The sequence below is a fragment of the Microcebus murinus genome, chromosome 24 (genome assembly GCF_040939455.1).
Source record: "Microcebus murinus isolate Inina chromosome 24, M.murinus_Inina_mat1.0, whole genome shotgun sequence".
NCBI lineage: Eukaryota > Metazoa > Chordata > Mammalia > Primates > Cheirogaleidae > Microcebus > Microcebus murinus.
In genome coordinates this window covers 19,715,211-19,731,924 of record NC_134127.1, presented here as the reverse complement: position 1 = coordinate 19,731,924, position 16,714 = coordinate 19,715,211, and the positions used below count along the sequence as shown (strand labels likewise).

At 57.3% G+C, this 16,714-nt stretch overlaps 1 protein-coding gene across 1 annotated transcript in view; it reads left to right on the top strand.

Annotated features, from left to right (window-relative positions):
* The window catches only part of PEBP4 (phosphatidylethanolamine binding protein 4), a 196,608-nt gene extending 180,454 nt beyond the window's left edge, over nucleotides 1–16,154 (top strand). The window contains exons 5-7 of the mRNA XM_075997215.1: nucleotides 3,524–3,569; nucleotides 6,036–6,149; nucleotides 15,859–16,154. Of these exons, the coding sequence (XP_075853330.1) occupies nucleotides 3,524–3,569; nucleotides 6,036–6,149; nucleotides 15,859–15,986 (288 nt within the window). The 3' untranslated portion in view covers nucleotides 15,987–16,154. The remainder of the gene's footprint in view (nucleotides 1–3,523; nucleotides 3,570–6,035; nucleotides 6,150–15,858) is intronic.
* Nucleotides 16,155–16,714: the final 560 nt, after the last annotated feature.

Sequence of the window (16,714 nt, the reverse complement as noted above, 5' to 3'; positions counted from 1 at the left end):
ACCCTAAACGTCTTCATCCTTTTCATCTTCACTTTGAATAGGCTGAGGAAGAGGAGGAGAAGAGGAGTCGTTGGTGGCAGGGTGACAGAGGTGGCAGAGGTGGAGGAGGTGGAAGGGGAGGCAGGAGAGACAGACACACTCAATGTGACTTTTGTTGAAAAAAGTCTGTGTATAAGTGGACCCGCACAGTTCAAACCCGTGTTGTTCAAGAGCCAACTGTATTTCCTTTTCTAACCTTAGCATTTAGACAAGTTCCTTTTGAAAATGTCGGCATGTCTTAGCTATAGTAAGGGGAAGGAGGTTTGGTCTATGCCCGACCCATCCAAAAGAGGACCGAGCACACCTGGAGGCCAAGTGGGCCGGGGAGAGGCAGCAGGTTGGAGGGGAGGAAGCCCAAGGTGTGGCAGAGCTCTCAGCGGTCCTTTCCATCCTGCAGGGTCTCCTTCCAAAGCCGGCCTCTGCTCAGACCCCACAGGTGTGGCATCAGTGGTCCTCGAATGCTGGGCTTGTACCCCGCCCCCGAAGGGCACTTCCCCGGCCCAGCAACTCTGGGCAGTGCCTTGGGCTACGGATTCCCCTTCTTACCTCCTGAGACTTACCCAAATCTCATCCACCCAACAGAGTAGCTTTCTAGGGTGACTGAAGGTTGGATGTGATATTCTAATCCATGAAGGTATTTTAGAAGAGCTGATATGGGGGGGGTCCCTTTTCCACTGCAGCCCCGGCCCTCCAGATAATATCTATGTATTTTAGTATTGGTGCCTCCCAGAGAAACGAGTTTGTTGCGATGTCACAGAAAGATCACAGGACAGCACTGAGGTCAAAAGGCACGAGACCTTGAGCTAGCCTGTCTCAAAGGCCTTGGAGTATAGGGCTCCTTCCTCTTTGAACACTGTGTGATGTTTCCTCTCGAGGCTAGTGTGGCTCGGGACAAGCAGTTTGACCTCTTTGGAGCCCAACTTTCTCACCTTTTAGAATTTAGTTTTCTAAGGTCCCTACCAGGTGTGATTTTATGGTAGAAATGTAAGCCCCCCCTAGGGCTGGCGAGTGAGGGAGGGCTATGGCCGACAGGAGCTTAGCCAATTTTCAACCTGAGTAAAGAATGGCCACACTGACCACATAGAGGGTGGGGCCTCTGCCACCGTATCCCCTCAGGTACTTCCCTCCAATAAGGAGCAGTGCCTGTGCATAGGACCAAATGGGGATGGGGGGGGGGGGTTGCTGAACAGCCTAAGTGCCATCAGTGTCCAGTCAAGCACAGGGTCAGTGGGGCTGCTGGGGACAGTGGTGGGAGGTCTGGTGGCTCATGTCATTAGCCCAACCCAAGGGTTTGCACAGTCTCTGCCAAGCTGGCCCCTGCTGATGAACACAAGCTCCCCGGAGTGGAGGGGAGGGGAAGGACAGCCTTCCCACCCTGACCCAGCCGGCACGTCAGACTTTCCAGCCAGCTCGGCTCAGCTCAGCACGAACCGACTCCTGACCTGCCGGCCCCAGTCCCCACCCTTTCCCCCTCCCCGGCCTCTCTCTGGGTGGGACCCAAGCCCCTGGGGAATTGGGAAGAAACAGCCAGCTTAGGTTGCTATTGTTTTGTTTAAACAAACCGCTGGCTGGGCTGACTTGGAAAGGAAGGAGGGGAGGCTGAGGAGCCCGGCGCAGCTGGAGCTGGGCCGGGCTTCCCTGGGCGCAGCCCCTGGACCGTGTCTTGCTAGGGTGGCCAAAAGAGCTGTTTGGGGAGAGCAGGGCTGCTAGGTCTCTGTTGGGTCCTCATCTCCTGTCCCAGAAGAGGAGATAGGCATGGAGAAGAGGGACTTCCACCCCCCAAGCCATGTCCTTATCCCAGGCCCAGCCTCTCAGCCCCTGGCCACACTTGGGCCTGGACAATGCCAGCCACACCTGGGCCTGGACAATGCCAGCCCTGGGTACTGCCAGGCCAGAAATGGGGGGGGGGCAGGGGGCAGGGCACTACATCGAGAGAGGGGCAAGGCAGAGTCAGGTGTGCACCGCTCTTGGGGACAAGGGGGGCACTGAATTCAAAGGCTTCCCGGATGTTCCTGACCTGACAGTGGGGTTAGGGAGGAAGGCTAGGATGTTAAAATGAAGAGATCTCACCCTCATCGGGGAAGAAAACAAAGTATGAGGGGCTCTCATGGGGGAGGCATCCACCCTTCCCCAGCCTCCTGCCCTTTCTCCTGGCCAGAGGGGACCTGGCCCTGTAGGAACCAGCCCGGGGAAAGGGGTATCTGGCAAAGAGGCCCAAAGTGAGCACAGTAGTAGACAAGCTGCAGTCCAAAGGGGAACAGACCAAGTGGGTTCTGGGATGGGCAAGTTGGGCTCTAGTTCTGTAAAAAGTAAGCTGTAATCTATGGGCTGGGTCTCACCCTCCCCTAGCCTGCCCCTCCTCTACTGCTCACACTCTCCCCATCCTCCCACCATCCCATGAGCACCTCTGGGAGGCTTGGGGGAAAGGTGGCCAGGGCACAGTTAAGTGTTGGCAGACTCAGTTAAGAGCCACACTAATCACCTTCATTAAGGCTATAAAACCTCACACCTAGGGGCCGCAGGGTCCCTGGCATGGCCTGGGGCCCCAAGCCCTGGCACGGACCCAGGGCCCTGGCTCCAGTCCCTTTCATCCGAGCATCTCCCAGTCCTGCACAAACAATAATTAACACCCGCCCCCAGGATCACCTCATTATCCCACAGACACTGAGGGGGGTGGGGAAGGGAAGGAAGAGAAGGAGGGAAACTGAGGCTATCCCAGTGGCCAAAGAAACTACCCCAGTGTTGTGGGCTGAGTCAGCTGGAGGGGGTGAGGGCAGAAGCTCCTCCTGCCTACCTTCCTCTCCCAGTTGCTCAGACGGCCACTGGCCTAATGTTCTAAAGCAACGGTCCCCAACCTTTTTGGCACCAGGGATCAGTTTCCATGGACCTGGTGTGGGGTGGGGCAGGGGCTAGTTTCAGGAAAGTTTGGCAGCGATGCAAGCGATGGGGAGCAGCTGTAAATACAGATGAAGCTTCACTCATCGGCTCACCCACAGCTCGCCTCCTGCAGCTTGCCTCCTGCTGTGCAGCCCGGTTCCTAACAGGCCACAGGCCAGTACCCATCCGCAACCTGGGGCTGGGGAACCGCAGTTCTAAAGGCTCCAGAGAAAGCTGAGTCCTCCCTCCTGAGAGGATGGGCTGATTAGCAACCGTCAGCACCTCCCTTAGATCCAGCCAGACCCCACAGGTTGACAGTTATGTCCTGTGCCCAGTCTCAGGCGCAGATGGTGATCACAGGGCAGCCCTTTGGGAAGAGTGATATCAGGACTGCCCAGAGGTTGGGTGATCCATCCTCACCTCCAGGCCACCCTCAGCAACATCTACGTCTGTCCCCCTCCGTCAACCCCCTGAAGTACCCAGTCCAAAACCCCACAGCCACCTCTCCCAGGAGCAGCGGTATATCCTCCCCCCTTCAATCCCACTCCCTCGGGAGGACAAAGGGTGCCCAGGAGTAACCCACGGCCCTGTCTGTCTCTTACTTCAGGGCTCCGACATGAAGAAAGGGAAGATTCAGGGCCAGGAAATAACAGGTAAGACCCTCCAGCACCCCTGCCCCCAGCCAGGGCATCAGTGACAACCCAAGAATCCTGAATGCAGGCCAGTGCAGTGCTCATGCCTATAGTCCCAGCTTGAGCCCAGGGAGTTAGAGACCAACCTGGGCAACACAGCGAGACCCTGTCTCTACAAGAACGTCTAAAAAAATAGCTGGGTGTCATGATGCACACCTCCCAGCTACTCAGAAAGCTGAGGCAGATGGATCGCTTGAGCCCATGAGTTTGAGGCTGCGGTGAGCTACGATCACACCACTGCACCCCAGCCTTGGTGACAGAACAAGACCCTGTCTCTATACACACAAAAAAATCTTGACAATATAACTTCATATTGCTGCTTCATAATGTGCAAACCCAGCCCAAGAGTTTCCTGTATGCCCTGATTTCATCTCCACAACTGCCTCTTAAGATCACTGTCGTCAGTGTCTCCATTTTAAAGAAAATGAAACTGAGGCACAGATAGACCAACCTGCACCTGTCACCCAGCTGGCTAGTGAGGGGTGGAGCCGGCATCTCAATGCAGGGGTCTGTCTGCCTGGAGAGCTTGCACCTCTTCCTGACCCCGTCCTCCCCGAAGCTCCTCTCCCTCTCAGCTCCTCTCCCCCCACCCCGAATATGCCCTTGACTCAACTTGGAGGGGATTCTCAGATGCTGAGCTGGCCCCTGGCAAAGGCCTGGGCACCAAACCCAGCCTCCTTGTCTTGGGAGGCAGAATGGGCTTGGGTACAGAAAGGCCTGGGTTCAAATCCCAGCACAAATACTTCCTGTCAGCCTGGTTTAACCCCTCAGAGCCTCAGTTTCCTTATTGAGCTGTGGGGAATATAAAAGAGACATCGTATGTGGAGGCAGTAGCCCAGGGCCTGGCCCAGGGCAGTGGCTCAGCACGTGGGAACCCCTTCCTGTCCTCCTCAGGCCTCATGTTTCTACCTTTGGAGGTTTCCAAGGGGGGGTTCTTCAGGAGAGCCCTAGCGAGGGGGTCGGTCCCCCTCTCCCCCAAGATGGATTCCCGATGACAGAACCTGTGAGTCCTCACTTCGGATGTGTCTGCACAGAACTGTGGTCGCCAGGCTTGGCAGCGTGGAATATGCCCACCCTCAGGTGCACTCGGCAGCCCACATGCCCAGCGGCCACCCTGAAAACTGACCCGTCACACCCGTCCCCCACACCCAAGCACATGGGGAGACTCTCCAGCACCCACCATGCCCGGAGGTCTTTCTCTGCACAGGCAGCGTTTGGGAAGAAACACCGATTTACCCACGTTTACACACATGCACCAACAGAGACCCTCCAAGACAGCGTCAGGCCGTTTACACAGCAGCTCTTCTCATGCACACATCTACCCCGGGTGTAGACCCTGAACCACACAAACTCACACAGCTCCCGGCACACCCTGCTCTGTTCTCACTCTGAGCGCGTGCACGCGCACACACACACAACAACAACTGATCTGCTATCCAAGACTCAGGGAAAGATGAATAGTCAGGAATTCCCCCGGCTGTTGGCATGCTGGAGGCCATGGTGGCCGGAAGTGCATGATGAGGACACTTCCAACAGCTCCAAGCAGCAAGTCGAGCTTTTGTTTAGCAGTCAGGAGAGGGGAGGAGGGGACACAGCCGTAAGGCACCGATACCCGCTCCCAGCAGCATCCTTGTTGCAAACACTGCTTCCCCACCCACCGCAGGGAGAGTCTTGCCTGCAGTCTAGCTCTCCTTGGAAAGGGAGGTAGAGGGAAGGAAGGGAAGTAGGAAGGGGCAAAGCAGGATTGGAACGAGGCCCAACCTGCAAGACCCAGGCTGGGCCAGCCACCCCCTCTCCTGCATAGACATGGGCGAAGGATAAGAGGTGTCCCCCCACTTCTCTCTTAGGAAAGGCCAGCATCCTGGAGGGGAAGGGAAGGGTGGGACACGGGCCTTCTCCCCAGTGCCCCGAGCGCCCAGCTCCTACAGCTCCCATGATCAAACCTTTGAACCCCGTCCCACCCACCCCCGTAACCACTTCCAGATCCCCCAGATGCAGCCAAGAAATTGACTTCTTTGGAGATTGAGTTCATAAGGAAATGCTGAAAAAATAAATAAGAATCCACTGCCAAACATATTCACAGAGGAAGATGGGTTTCTCTTGAGGCAGGAAATCCAGCAGGACAGACTAAAGCAAAAACAGGACAATACCAACACCCATAGGCCCAGAAAGGCCTGGGAGCTGCGCCAGCGCCCAGGACCTTCCAGCCAGCCCAGTGCATTTCCCCTTGGACCACCTCTGCTCCCATGCTCACCCCTCAAAATATGTACTTCCTCAATGAGGATGCTGAAGGTATCTCATGGCTTGCATGGGGCAAGCCCTCAGCTGGGACCCCAGGACTGTCAGCAGTGACCATGGGACAACACAGAGCTCCACCCTGGGTGGTGTGGGACATGGTGCCCACCTTTCTCCTTTTTCTACCCATAGGCTACCAACCTCCCTCCCCACCGGCCCACACTGGCTTCCATCGCTACCAGTTCTTTGTCTACCTTCAGGAAGGAAGGGTCATCTCACTGCCTCGGAAAGAAAACAAGACCCGAGGTAAGGCCTGCCTGTCCTTCATGCCACAGCCAGGGAGAATCTGGGGGGAAACCGATGGAAGCTTCATGGATTCATGAGAAGCCAGAACCCTGGCCCCAACCCATGAGCTTTGGAGACTGGACACAAAGGGCGGTGCTTTTGGGGAGCGAACTGGACTGAATGCCCTGAGGGAGAAGTGGGCGTCAGATGTGGTCTCTCCCCCAAGAAGTCAGTCCCCTAGACCAAAGTGGTGGCTTTAGCCCATCTAGATATAAGGCAGGGTCCCAAAGGGAGCTACTGCAGCCAGGAAGAGAAGCACCCCCGAAACCTGGCATGGCATGTGCAGGCAGCTACCCCAGAACTCCTCGCAGGGTATTGTACCCTGTAATTGAGTCTGATCTGGGCAAGAGGGCCCTGGAATGCCACCCTGCCGGTCTGGCTTCATTGGTCGCTAATTGCTGGAGCCGCCTGTGCCATCTCAGCGGTGGGGCACACTTCTCCAGCCGTACCCCTACGGGCTTCTCTGAGCAGCCCCCCTCAGCCGCAGAGCAGACCCACTTCCCACTGCCTCCTAATGGCAAGCCCAGCCTGTGTGGCCTTGGTCCTCCTGCGACCAGGGCCACCGCCACACACCACAGGTGACCCTGTGTGAGCCATGCCCCCTATGCCCCCACCCCCGTCTGAACCTCAGATTTCTCTTCAGGAAAATGGGACATAAAGTAATCCGGGTGCACTCTGTCACTTCCCCAGTGTGAGGGCAGGGACGATAACGTAGAGGCACCCATGCCAATCTGAGAGTATAAAGAGCACATCCCGCAGGCTGGTGGGAAGGTGAGTGGAAAGGTGGGTGTCGTCAGCCATTGCCTCTCACCCAATGACCCCAATCAACACCCACCCACTGGGAAGCCAGTGCAGGTATTGTTACAGCCCTGAGGCCCCAGGCCCCAGAGGAAGAGAGCGAGGAGCCCAGAAAGGCACAGGTTGAGCAAAGGAGCCCTTCGACGTGTGCCGAGCAGGGGCCTCCAATCACAGAGGGCTCCAGGCCACCCTGGGAGCTGGGCCGCTGCCACCTTTCCACCAGTGATCCCTCGCCAGGTGTCCCCAGCACCTTGCTGATCTATCGCCTGGCTGGCGGTGCCAAAGATGGCAGCATCTCAGCCTATAACATTCCCCCTCCCGTGGGATCCCAAGGCCCACTGGTAGGCTTCAGGGGCACAATACCAGTGCCCTGGGCAGGAGCCTCCACACAGGCAAGTGCTTGCTGAGGGCAGGATGGAGGGGAAGGACAGAGCATCAGGTGACACCAAGCACAGCAAAAGGGAAGGAAGGAGCTGTGTACACCAAAGACACTTCCAACTCTGCACGCCAGGACTCCTAAGGCTAGACCGTAGCCTAACCCCCAGAAAACACAGTGGCCCAAGTGACCAGCAAAGGGCTGACCCACCGTCCCAGGATGCTAGTGACAAGGCAAGGAAGCTGGAATCCTATTGGGCCTGGAACCCATGGTTTATCCCTTTGGATCTTTTTGAAAACCACAATTCCTATGCCCTTCCCCGCCCGCTACAACCCACCTTTCATCCATGGGAAAACTTAGGACCCTGGACTTGCAGCTGGGCAGAGTCCCTTTGGCTCCTGTGCCATTTGGTTTGCTGCCAGAAACAAAGGCAGGAAAATGATCCCAAGGTGCCTTTTCCACCATATGATGCCTTCCACGCACCAGTGCTGTGCTAGGAGCTTCAGAGAGGGCGCCCGGGATTGTCCCTGCCCTAAAGGGGCTTATAGTCTACTTTGGAACTGATTAAATAGCAGCACAGAGCAGCTTGTCATTACACACGTAATTGTGTGTGTCTGACCGTAAGAACAAGTGGAGATCGTCAGGTGGTGAACTCAGGGACAGATCCCTTCCGTTCCCTCCAGGACAGCACACCCTCTTCAGCCGGGGAGGCAGGAAGGTGTTTTATTGCAGGGTGAGGAAACCTTGACTTCCATTCTCTAGCTAGTGATATGACTTTGGGGCAAATCAATTAACCTCTCTGGGCCTCAGTTTCCTCATCTAGAAAATGAGGGGTTGGCTCTAAACAGATCTACAGATCTCTGTGGCCCACAGGGCGGTGGCAGAGGTGGGGCACGGGTTGGGCCCCAGGTAAAGAGATTTGAATCCTTGAGTGAAGGAGGAGGGAGCTCTGGGTTGGGGAAACCACAGATGAACAGATTCATTTTTTTTTAAGTCAGAAAATGGGGAGGAGAGGAGAAAACAGGAAGGTTTTGAAAGTTCTGGAAAGCCTGGCGCAGGAGTGGCTTCGGTGGGTTGACTGTGGGGAGCCATCAGAGATTGTTCACAAGAGAAGCAGCACATAAAAGTCACTCTTTAGAAAGAACTAAGTGTAGCTGTGGGCAGAGCTGACCCAAACAAGAGGACAGGAGGCCACCAGAGGCACCCAGATGTGGGACAGCAAGAGCCCGGCCTGGTGGGGCTGAACCCAGGGGTGACTGCGAAAGCAGAACTGGCAGCCCCTCGTACAGCGTCATAACACCAAGGGCCTGGCGCTCTCTGAAGCCCCTGGGCAGTGCCTGGGGACTCATGCAGCCCCAGGCTGACTGATGCTCAGGAGGCTGGGCACAGGGACTGCCAATGAACACAGGCCCCAGGACTTGCCTTGGTCTAGTTTTGTCTCCATGGGAAAGGATTCATGGAGGGAACAGGGTGTCATGCGGGGGTGTGGTGTAACCAACCGCTCATGTCCCCCGGGGAAACAGGCAGGAACAGCTTCTAGAGATTGGAGGGGAGAGGTCAGCCTGCAGGAGCCAGGTAGAGGAGCTTCTGTAGCAGACAGGCGGCGGAACAGAAGTGAGCCACAGCGCGGTGTCCCCGCTTTCCTGGATGTGTGGTGCCACCCTGGTGGAGCTCTGTGGCTGGGTGGGGCCCACAGAGTTGGGGAAATATTCAGACGGCTCACACATAACCAGGTCCCTGGTGGAGGAGAGGCAGAGAAGACCCCTGAAGCCAAAAGAGCCTGAACTGGTGCCTCGGATAAGGGCTGGCCCAGTGTCACCAACATTTGTCCCAAAGGCCACAGTTTGCCTTCTTAAGTTTGGAGCATGCGTTCACTCATGCCTGTGATACTCTGGACTGCCACCCTCTGGTTCCACGTGAACACCACCCCCCAGCCAGCACAAACCCCTACCGCCCAACCCACGCCCAAAGCCCAGGATCCGGCCTCTTGGCTAACCCATGATTCGAGACCGACCCACTGAATGCCACCGTGGGGATATGCCTGAAGAGGCCACCACCAGCAGATTTCATTCACACCTCATGCCGCACACCTTTCCATACCCTAAGCTGCCAGGATGCCCCTGAGCTCCTGGTCACCAAGGCTGATCTGGGCATCCCGTCCTGCCCTCCCCAGACATGTCATGTTTCACCTACCTCTGTGCACCTGTCAGGCTCCTTCCACCACCGTAGTCTCCAGAACAGCCCACAGGGCTGTCTCCGCTCAGTCCCTACCGTCCCCCCCCACAGCCCCACCCAATGTCGCATTTGCTGCAAGCCCCCGATGTCTGCTTTGATCTCTTTCATACACTCAGTCATTTTCCACTCATGTTGGGCCTCCCTCTGCCACGAGACCATACATCCCTCGAGAGAAGTGCTTGCCTCTGTTTTCATCCCCTTTTCTCACCTGTCCCTGCACCAGCCCGCTGTGGGCTTTCACAGTCAGTGTCTGTGTGGGGGACACACCTACGTATGCACAGCCATGAGCCATTCACACACACAGACCTGCATGCTCTCATACCCCCACGGTCACAAGCACACGTCAGCTTCCCTGGGTACCTGAAAAGGCAGCCTGCTGCGTGAGCACTGTGCCCACAGTGACAGTCTGCATCCACGTCCTCCCTGTCCCAGCAGGGCAGTTGGGACCTCTCCACCAGCCTTCCCCCACCTTCACCTTGCCAACCCTGCCAGGTGGGTGGGACAGCAGCCATCACCACCCTCAGGGCAAATGAGGAAACTGAGGAGCAGAACAGTGAGTGGCATGTTTGATCAGGGGTCCACGGTTAATAACCAATCCGTTTTCTTCTGACTTCCATGGAAGGGCTCATGGCTCCTGTCACCACCTCACCCACACTTCCTCTCTCCTGACCTGGGCCACAAGACTGTGTAGGCTGGTGTAGGGAAGACAGGGGGCAGTTGCATCCTGCCGTCCTGGGCCTCCTTGGCCGGCAGCAGCAGCCACCCAGGGTGGTCCCCCTACACTCCCCCTTCCCTGGCGAAGGCTGTGGCTGAGCCTCTTGGTGCTGTGGTCTGCGCCATGCCACACCTCAGCCACCTCGCCCAGATGTGTCACAAGCTGGCCTCACGCTCCTCTTGCGAGCAAGCCAGGGAAATCCCCTCTCCGTTCCAAGCAACGACATGCGGACACTTGCGCCAAAAGCCACTGCAAGACCATGAGCCCAGGACGGTGCCACAGTGCCTGGAACTAACGGGTGAGAGAGGCTCCGGTCACCACTTCACAGGGGCAGCCTGAGGGCCTTCAGAGGGAAAGCTGGCTCCTTACAAAATGGGAAGGGAAGGACAGAGAAGGGTCCTCCTCTGGGGTTCGGGGCCAGGCAGCCATTAGCCACTCCCCAGTACCACGGGGAGCCACCCACCCACAGGGGTCAGAGAGGAGAGACGGGCAGAGACTTGCCACACAGTGGGGCTTAAGTCTTGCTTGTGGCTTCTGAGGGCTGCAGGGCTCCATGGGTGAGAGAGACAAAGGTGTCGTGGTGCCAAGGGCACGCAAACAGCAGAGCTGCACGCCACACTGATGGGGGAGGGCTGACGCGGAGGGAAGGCTGGGAAGGACTCGAGGAAATCCACCTGGCCTGGTGGCAGTGAGGGGGCGCGCGTGGTGTCAGGACGTGTGGAGGGAAGAGGCCTGAGAGGAAAGGGGGCCCTGCCTGGAGGCCAGCCCCCCAGCCCTCAGCTGCCTCCTGCCAGCGCGAGACCCAGACAGACACAAACACACACAGCCCACCCCGTGACCTCCCATGGTGGTTCACCTGGCCCAGCCCCAGCAGCTCCAGCCCTGTGTGGGCTGGCGGCAAGAGGTTCTCTTCTGCCTAGCAGGGCCCCACCCCCCTGGCCCAGTGGGTGAAGCTGGGGACCTGGCAGCCGCCCAGCCGGGTATACTGGGTAACTCGCACACAGGCGCCCAGGCGAGAAGCTGCCAGGAAACTCTGCAGGCTCCCGGCAGACCTCTTCCAGAAGCATGCCCCAGTCCCGCCAGACATCAGCCATCCCCAGCAATATCGAGCAGACCCTGGAGAAACTGCAAACCCAGAACTCCGGCCACCCGTCACCACTACCAAATATTGGAGTTGATAACTGTCAGTACCCCCCTCCTCTGGCCACTTCCCTCGCCCACCCCCAGCCTCAGGATGGAGGAAGGGCCCCAGGGGGTGACTGGAACCAGCTTTCTCTCACCAGTCCTCTGAGCAGACAGGGAACCCTCACCACCCAGAACCCCCCAGTCCCCATGGCCTCTGACGCCCCCGAAGCCAGAGTGGTCCCCACTGCCCCAAAGCCTCCAGAGCCAGCAGGATCAGCCACTCAGCACATATCCTCCAGGCATAATTGGATGTGATGGAACGAGGGCTTTTCAGCTCCTGAGTGGAAGTCTCTGGATGTCATTTAATGGCACAAAAAATAAAAGGCTAAGGCCTCCCGCCTACCACCACCAGGACATCATTAATCTCGGCAGAAAGGCATCAGCGCTTCTATCAATGCCGCCAGCCCCGCGACGGACCAGACAAATTGCAGGCCTCAGCCGGCCCTCCGCGGGGTGGTTATTAGGCCGGAGTGGAATTTTTGGTTTTTTTCTTCAGGGCCACCATCCCCTGACAAGAGGCAACAGTGTCCCTGCCCAAGGGGAGAGTAGAGCAAGGCCAGGGAAGAGGGTGGTCACCCTGGTGAGATGCGGGTCACCTGCCCAAGGGGAACAGGGCCACTCAAGGGGGTGCCCCACCCTTGCAGAGACTGCCCCAGGGAAGGAGGTCGACCTCAGGGACTCCTGAGTGGGGACCAGCAGGACAAAGGAGCTGGGGGTCCCCTCCCTCAGCTTCCCTCTGCCACTTCCCAGGCTGAGAGAGAAACACTTCAGGGCCCACTGAGGACCAAGTGACCAGTCAGGTGGGAAATGTCCCTTGGTAGGAGCAGGGCCACCTAGGAAGCGCTGTCCTATCCTATTGGAAAGTCTTAAGAGTGGGCCTGCCGAAGGGAATTGGGGGTGTCACTGGGGACAGGGCCTGTCTTCCAGGGACCCAGACTGCGAAGTCATGCTGCTGGCCAAGGCCACCTTGCGAAAGGCCTGTTTGTTATTAGTCCAGTGTTAATTGTGTCACATCAGAAACTCGCTGCGGGCGGGAGACAAAATGAGGCAGTCTCCCATGCCTGGCAGAGGCCCCAGGAGGTCTGAGGGGCCTGTGCGGCGGCCTGAGATCACAGCTTGCACATCCCAGCAGAGGCGCTGTCCACCCCGTTCTCCCGAGTCCTGCTCGGGGGCCAGGGACTGGGCAAGGGGAAGCGCCACCCTCTCAGCTCTTGGCCGCCTGTTTAGCCCTCTCAGCCCAGTGGAGCTGTCCAGTCGCAAGTGGTGAACCACACCAAGTGGCAGAAAGCCAGCCCCGCAGATTTGGGAAGCTAAGGGTAGACAGGGTGGCTCTCAAGACCTGCCCCAGGGCCATTCCCAAACATTCCTTCTGTCCTCCAGTCCCTGGGACTGAAGCTCTGAAGGGGAGCCCCTTTCCCAGCTGCTAAAGACAGGGGAGATTCATCCCCGCCTGTGTCCAGTAGGAGGTCAGGTACACAGTGTGGCTCAGAACCTCAGAAAGCGTCAGATAAGGTCAACTGCCTCTCCCTGGGCCCCCGTCTGGCACATCTCTGACACCTGACATGTTTCATCTCACCGTCTTCCTCATCAGCACTGAGCAGTTAGCGAGAGAATGGCCTGTGGGCAGCACCGCTGCATCTGGTTATGCAGGATGGGAATGGCGCCCCCTATGGTTGTGCAGGCACCAACATGCACATCATCATAGGGGCATCCCTGCCCTGAGACCAGGCCTCAGAGCCCCAGCCAGGCAGCCCAGGACACACAGCAGACAACTTCCTCCTCCCACCACAGGCCTCTGAAGTGTGTGTACCGCCCCTGCCCTCGTCCCAGGAAGAGCCCAGCCCGGGCGGGTCCAGGGTACAAGTGTAGCAGCTGGGACACAGACAGCAGCACCGCCGCCCTCTTCCTGCATGGCAGCGGGCTCTGCAGCTCAGGGACAGAGCAGTGCCATACAGGAAGGGGCTTTCCTCCAAGCCATGACCACAGAAGCCACAGCCTCCCAGCTCCCCATCTCTCTCCACACAACCCCTGAGGGCCTGACTCACCCCTCTTCCTTCTAGAACTTGCACAGGGTCAATTCCTCCTGCCCTCTGTGGCAGGAAACAGGGGGTGTACGGGGTCACTGCCTAGCCAGCAGAGGAGGTGGCGGGAGGCTGGCCAGCACAGGGCTGGGACCACAGGGTTGTTGGAAATGGCAGCAGGAAGGAGCCGTGAGGCCCCCGGGATACTGTGAACTCAGAGGCTCAAAGCAGGTCTCTCAGGGCACAGGGGATTTCTTTCCGCCAGCTTGCTCTGGTCCCGTGACAGGTTTCAATTCCTTCCTTGCCACCCAGGTTCCTTCCTGCCCTACTCAGTGGGGAAGGCCCCCTTGTCCCCGTGCCTGCCACACACCAGTTCACCCACAGGCCCTTTTCCTGGCATGTGCACGCGCATGTGCGCACACACACACATACACACACACACACATACACACATGTGCATACTCATGCGGACACACACACTTTCCCAGGCTCATGATACCCTAGTTCCTTTCCAGCCAGCCAGGCCCCCAGGGTGCAGAGGCTCCAGCCAGGCACGGTGCCTCAGAAAGGACACAAAGCCTCCTAGTGGGACCCCGCTGCCATCAGTGCACCATCCAACAGGACAGGCTCTGCCAGCGCCTCGGCCACCCTTTCTGCACGAGAACTCCTGGAACCCCGTATTTTCCAGCCCTGCAGTCTCTGAGTCAGACAGGATTTGAGGGAACCCATCCCTGCCCCTGTGCCTCTGCCATCCCATCTGTGAACCAGGGAGAGTAACGCTTCCCCCTTGCTGGGAGTGGAGGGAGGATAGAGTGAATTAATATGTGTAGAACGCCTAGAACAGTGCCTGGCACACAGGAGCACTGTCATGGGTGTGTTGTTGCTGTTAAATATTATTCTTATTTTTGCATTATTGTCATTGTGGGTTTGGTTTTTGGATTAAAAATTGTCCTCTCCTTGAGGATGTCTTTGAAATGCCCACAGCCACTGAGAGGGAAGAACACCCCAGTGGGCTTGCCATTGTCATGAAAAGGGTGGTGAATGCAGAAGGGGGATGACAGGTGGGTGGGCGGGTGGTCTGGGAGTCCCAGGGGAGACTCTGAGAAGCACTCCAGGCGACCAGCCCCTTGCCCTTTTCTGACTGGGTATCAGCAATGACTGGTCTCTGTTGGTGGCCCCGGGCACAATGGCTACTGCCTAGCTATGCTCTGGGTAGGCTCTTCCCCATGCACTCTCTCCACCCAGGAAAGGTTGCTGGATTTAGCAAAAATAGAACAACAACAAAAAATTCAGGATCCCTATTAAATTTGAATTCTAGGCCAGGAACAGTGGCTCATTCCTATAATCCCAGCACTTTGGGAGGCCAAGGCAGGATTGCTTGAGGCCAGGAGTTTAAGACCAACCTAGGCAACATAGCAAGACCCCATCTCTACAAAAAAAAAAAAAAAAAAAAAAATTAAAAATAAACAAATTAGCTGGGCATGGTTGTATGCACCTGTAGTCGCAGCTGCTCAGGAGGGAGGCTGAGGCAGGAGGATAGCTTGAGCCCAGGAATTCGAGGTTACTGTGAGCTATGATCATACCACTGCCCTCTAGCCCGGGTGACAGAGCGAGATCCTATCTCAAAACGAGCAAACAAAACAAAAAAAATTAAAAGATAAATTTGAATTCCAATAAACAATAAAAAAATCTTTAGTGTAAGTATGCTGTATATGTGGGACGCACTTGCCAAACAAACTATTTGTTATTTATCTGAAACTCAGATTTAACGGGACATCCTGCATTTTCCAGGCAGCCATCTTCCCAAGGTGCCTGAGACCTGGGGTTTGGGAAACAAGAGCGTGGGAATATGCCTCTGACCACTTCCCTCAGCCTCTCCTCATGCCCTGGGCTATGTGCCCTCCTTGCCCTGCCACGAGGCCTGTTCACACTTGCCCCAGAAGATGTGCCTCCCCCAACACGCCTGTGCCTTCTCCCTGAGCAGGAAGCCCTCCAACCTGGGCACCGACTGGCTCCTCCAGAGCCCAGCTCCCCGCCAGCACCCAGTGCTGCACCTCCACCCAGCCTCAGGCAAGGAGCCCCGCTGCACGGCACTCGGTCCCGTCATCCTCCTGGGAGCGGGCAACTCTGCCACTGCTCGGGGGCTCTGCTGACATCCAGGAGCTGCCTCTGCCACAGAAGCCAGAGGCGCCCCCAGGCACGGTGTCCCCCACATCGGGGGGCTGAGGGCACCACCTGCTGTCTCCACGCTGCTGGAGCCAGCCTCAGTCTCCGGCCCCTGCCAGCTCTCGAGTCCACTGCCCTCTCTCACCACTCCCTGTGGTCTGTTCGTCCCTCCAGGCTCTTGGAAATTGGACAGATTTCTGAGCCGCTTCCATCTGAGCGAACCCGAAGCAAGCACCCAGTTCATAACCCAGAACTACCAGGACTCACAGGGCGACGAGGCTGCCGGAGGAGGGGGACAGTGAGTCCAAGAACAACCCCAAACAGAGATAACTGCCTGCCAGGCTGCAGGCTCCGCCTTCCAGGCATGTGTCCCCGCACTGCCTACCAGCGAGGGTCTGGGCATGCAACCCCCCTGGGTCTAGACCCCCTTCTCTTCCAAATTAAAAAGAAAATCATCCAGGGCTTGGTATTTTGCTTCCTAACCTGTATTCCTTTGAAAACCAACAAGAGGAAAGGGACCAATGTCCAGCACCAGGGATCAGGGCTTCCCCGTAGTGCAAGTGGGCAGGGGAGGATGGGGGGCTAGGTGGACGGGAAGGAGGTGGGGATCCCTAGGCCCGAGCTGTCACTAAGTCACTGTGTGACCTCGGGCACATCACTTATCCCCTCTTAAGTTCTGCTCCCTCAGCTGTGACACTAAGGCAGGAAGAAGCGGCAGAGGGCGGCTGTTGTATTGTCACGGACCTTTCCAGCTCTGACATGCAACACCTTTCATTCAACAAGTATTGTTGGCACCTGCCGTGTGCCTGGCCTTCTGCTAGGCACTGGGGTCTCATGGGTGGCTGAGGAGGACAGGACAAACACGGCATGGTACCTGCCTCGTGGATCTCCAGTGCGGCAGGGGAGGGAAATGTCCATCAAACGCCACAAGCAAATTACAACAAACTGTGTTAAGGGCCATGAGGGCAAAGGGGACCCGATTGCTGATGGAGAGGGAGGGATGAAGGCCAGGGCAGGGCCTCTTGGAGGA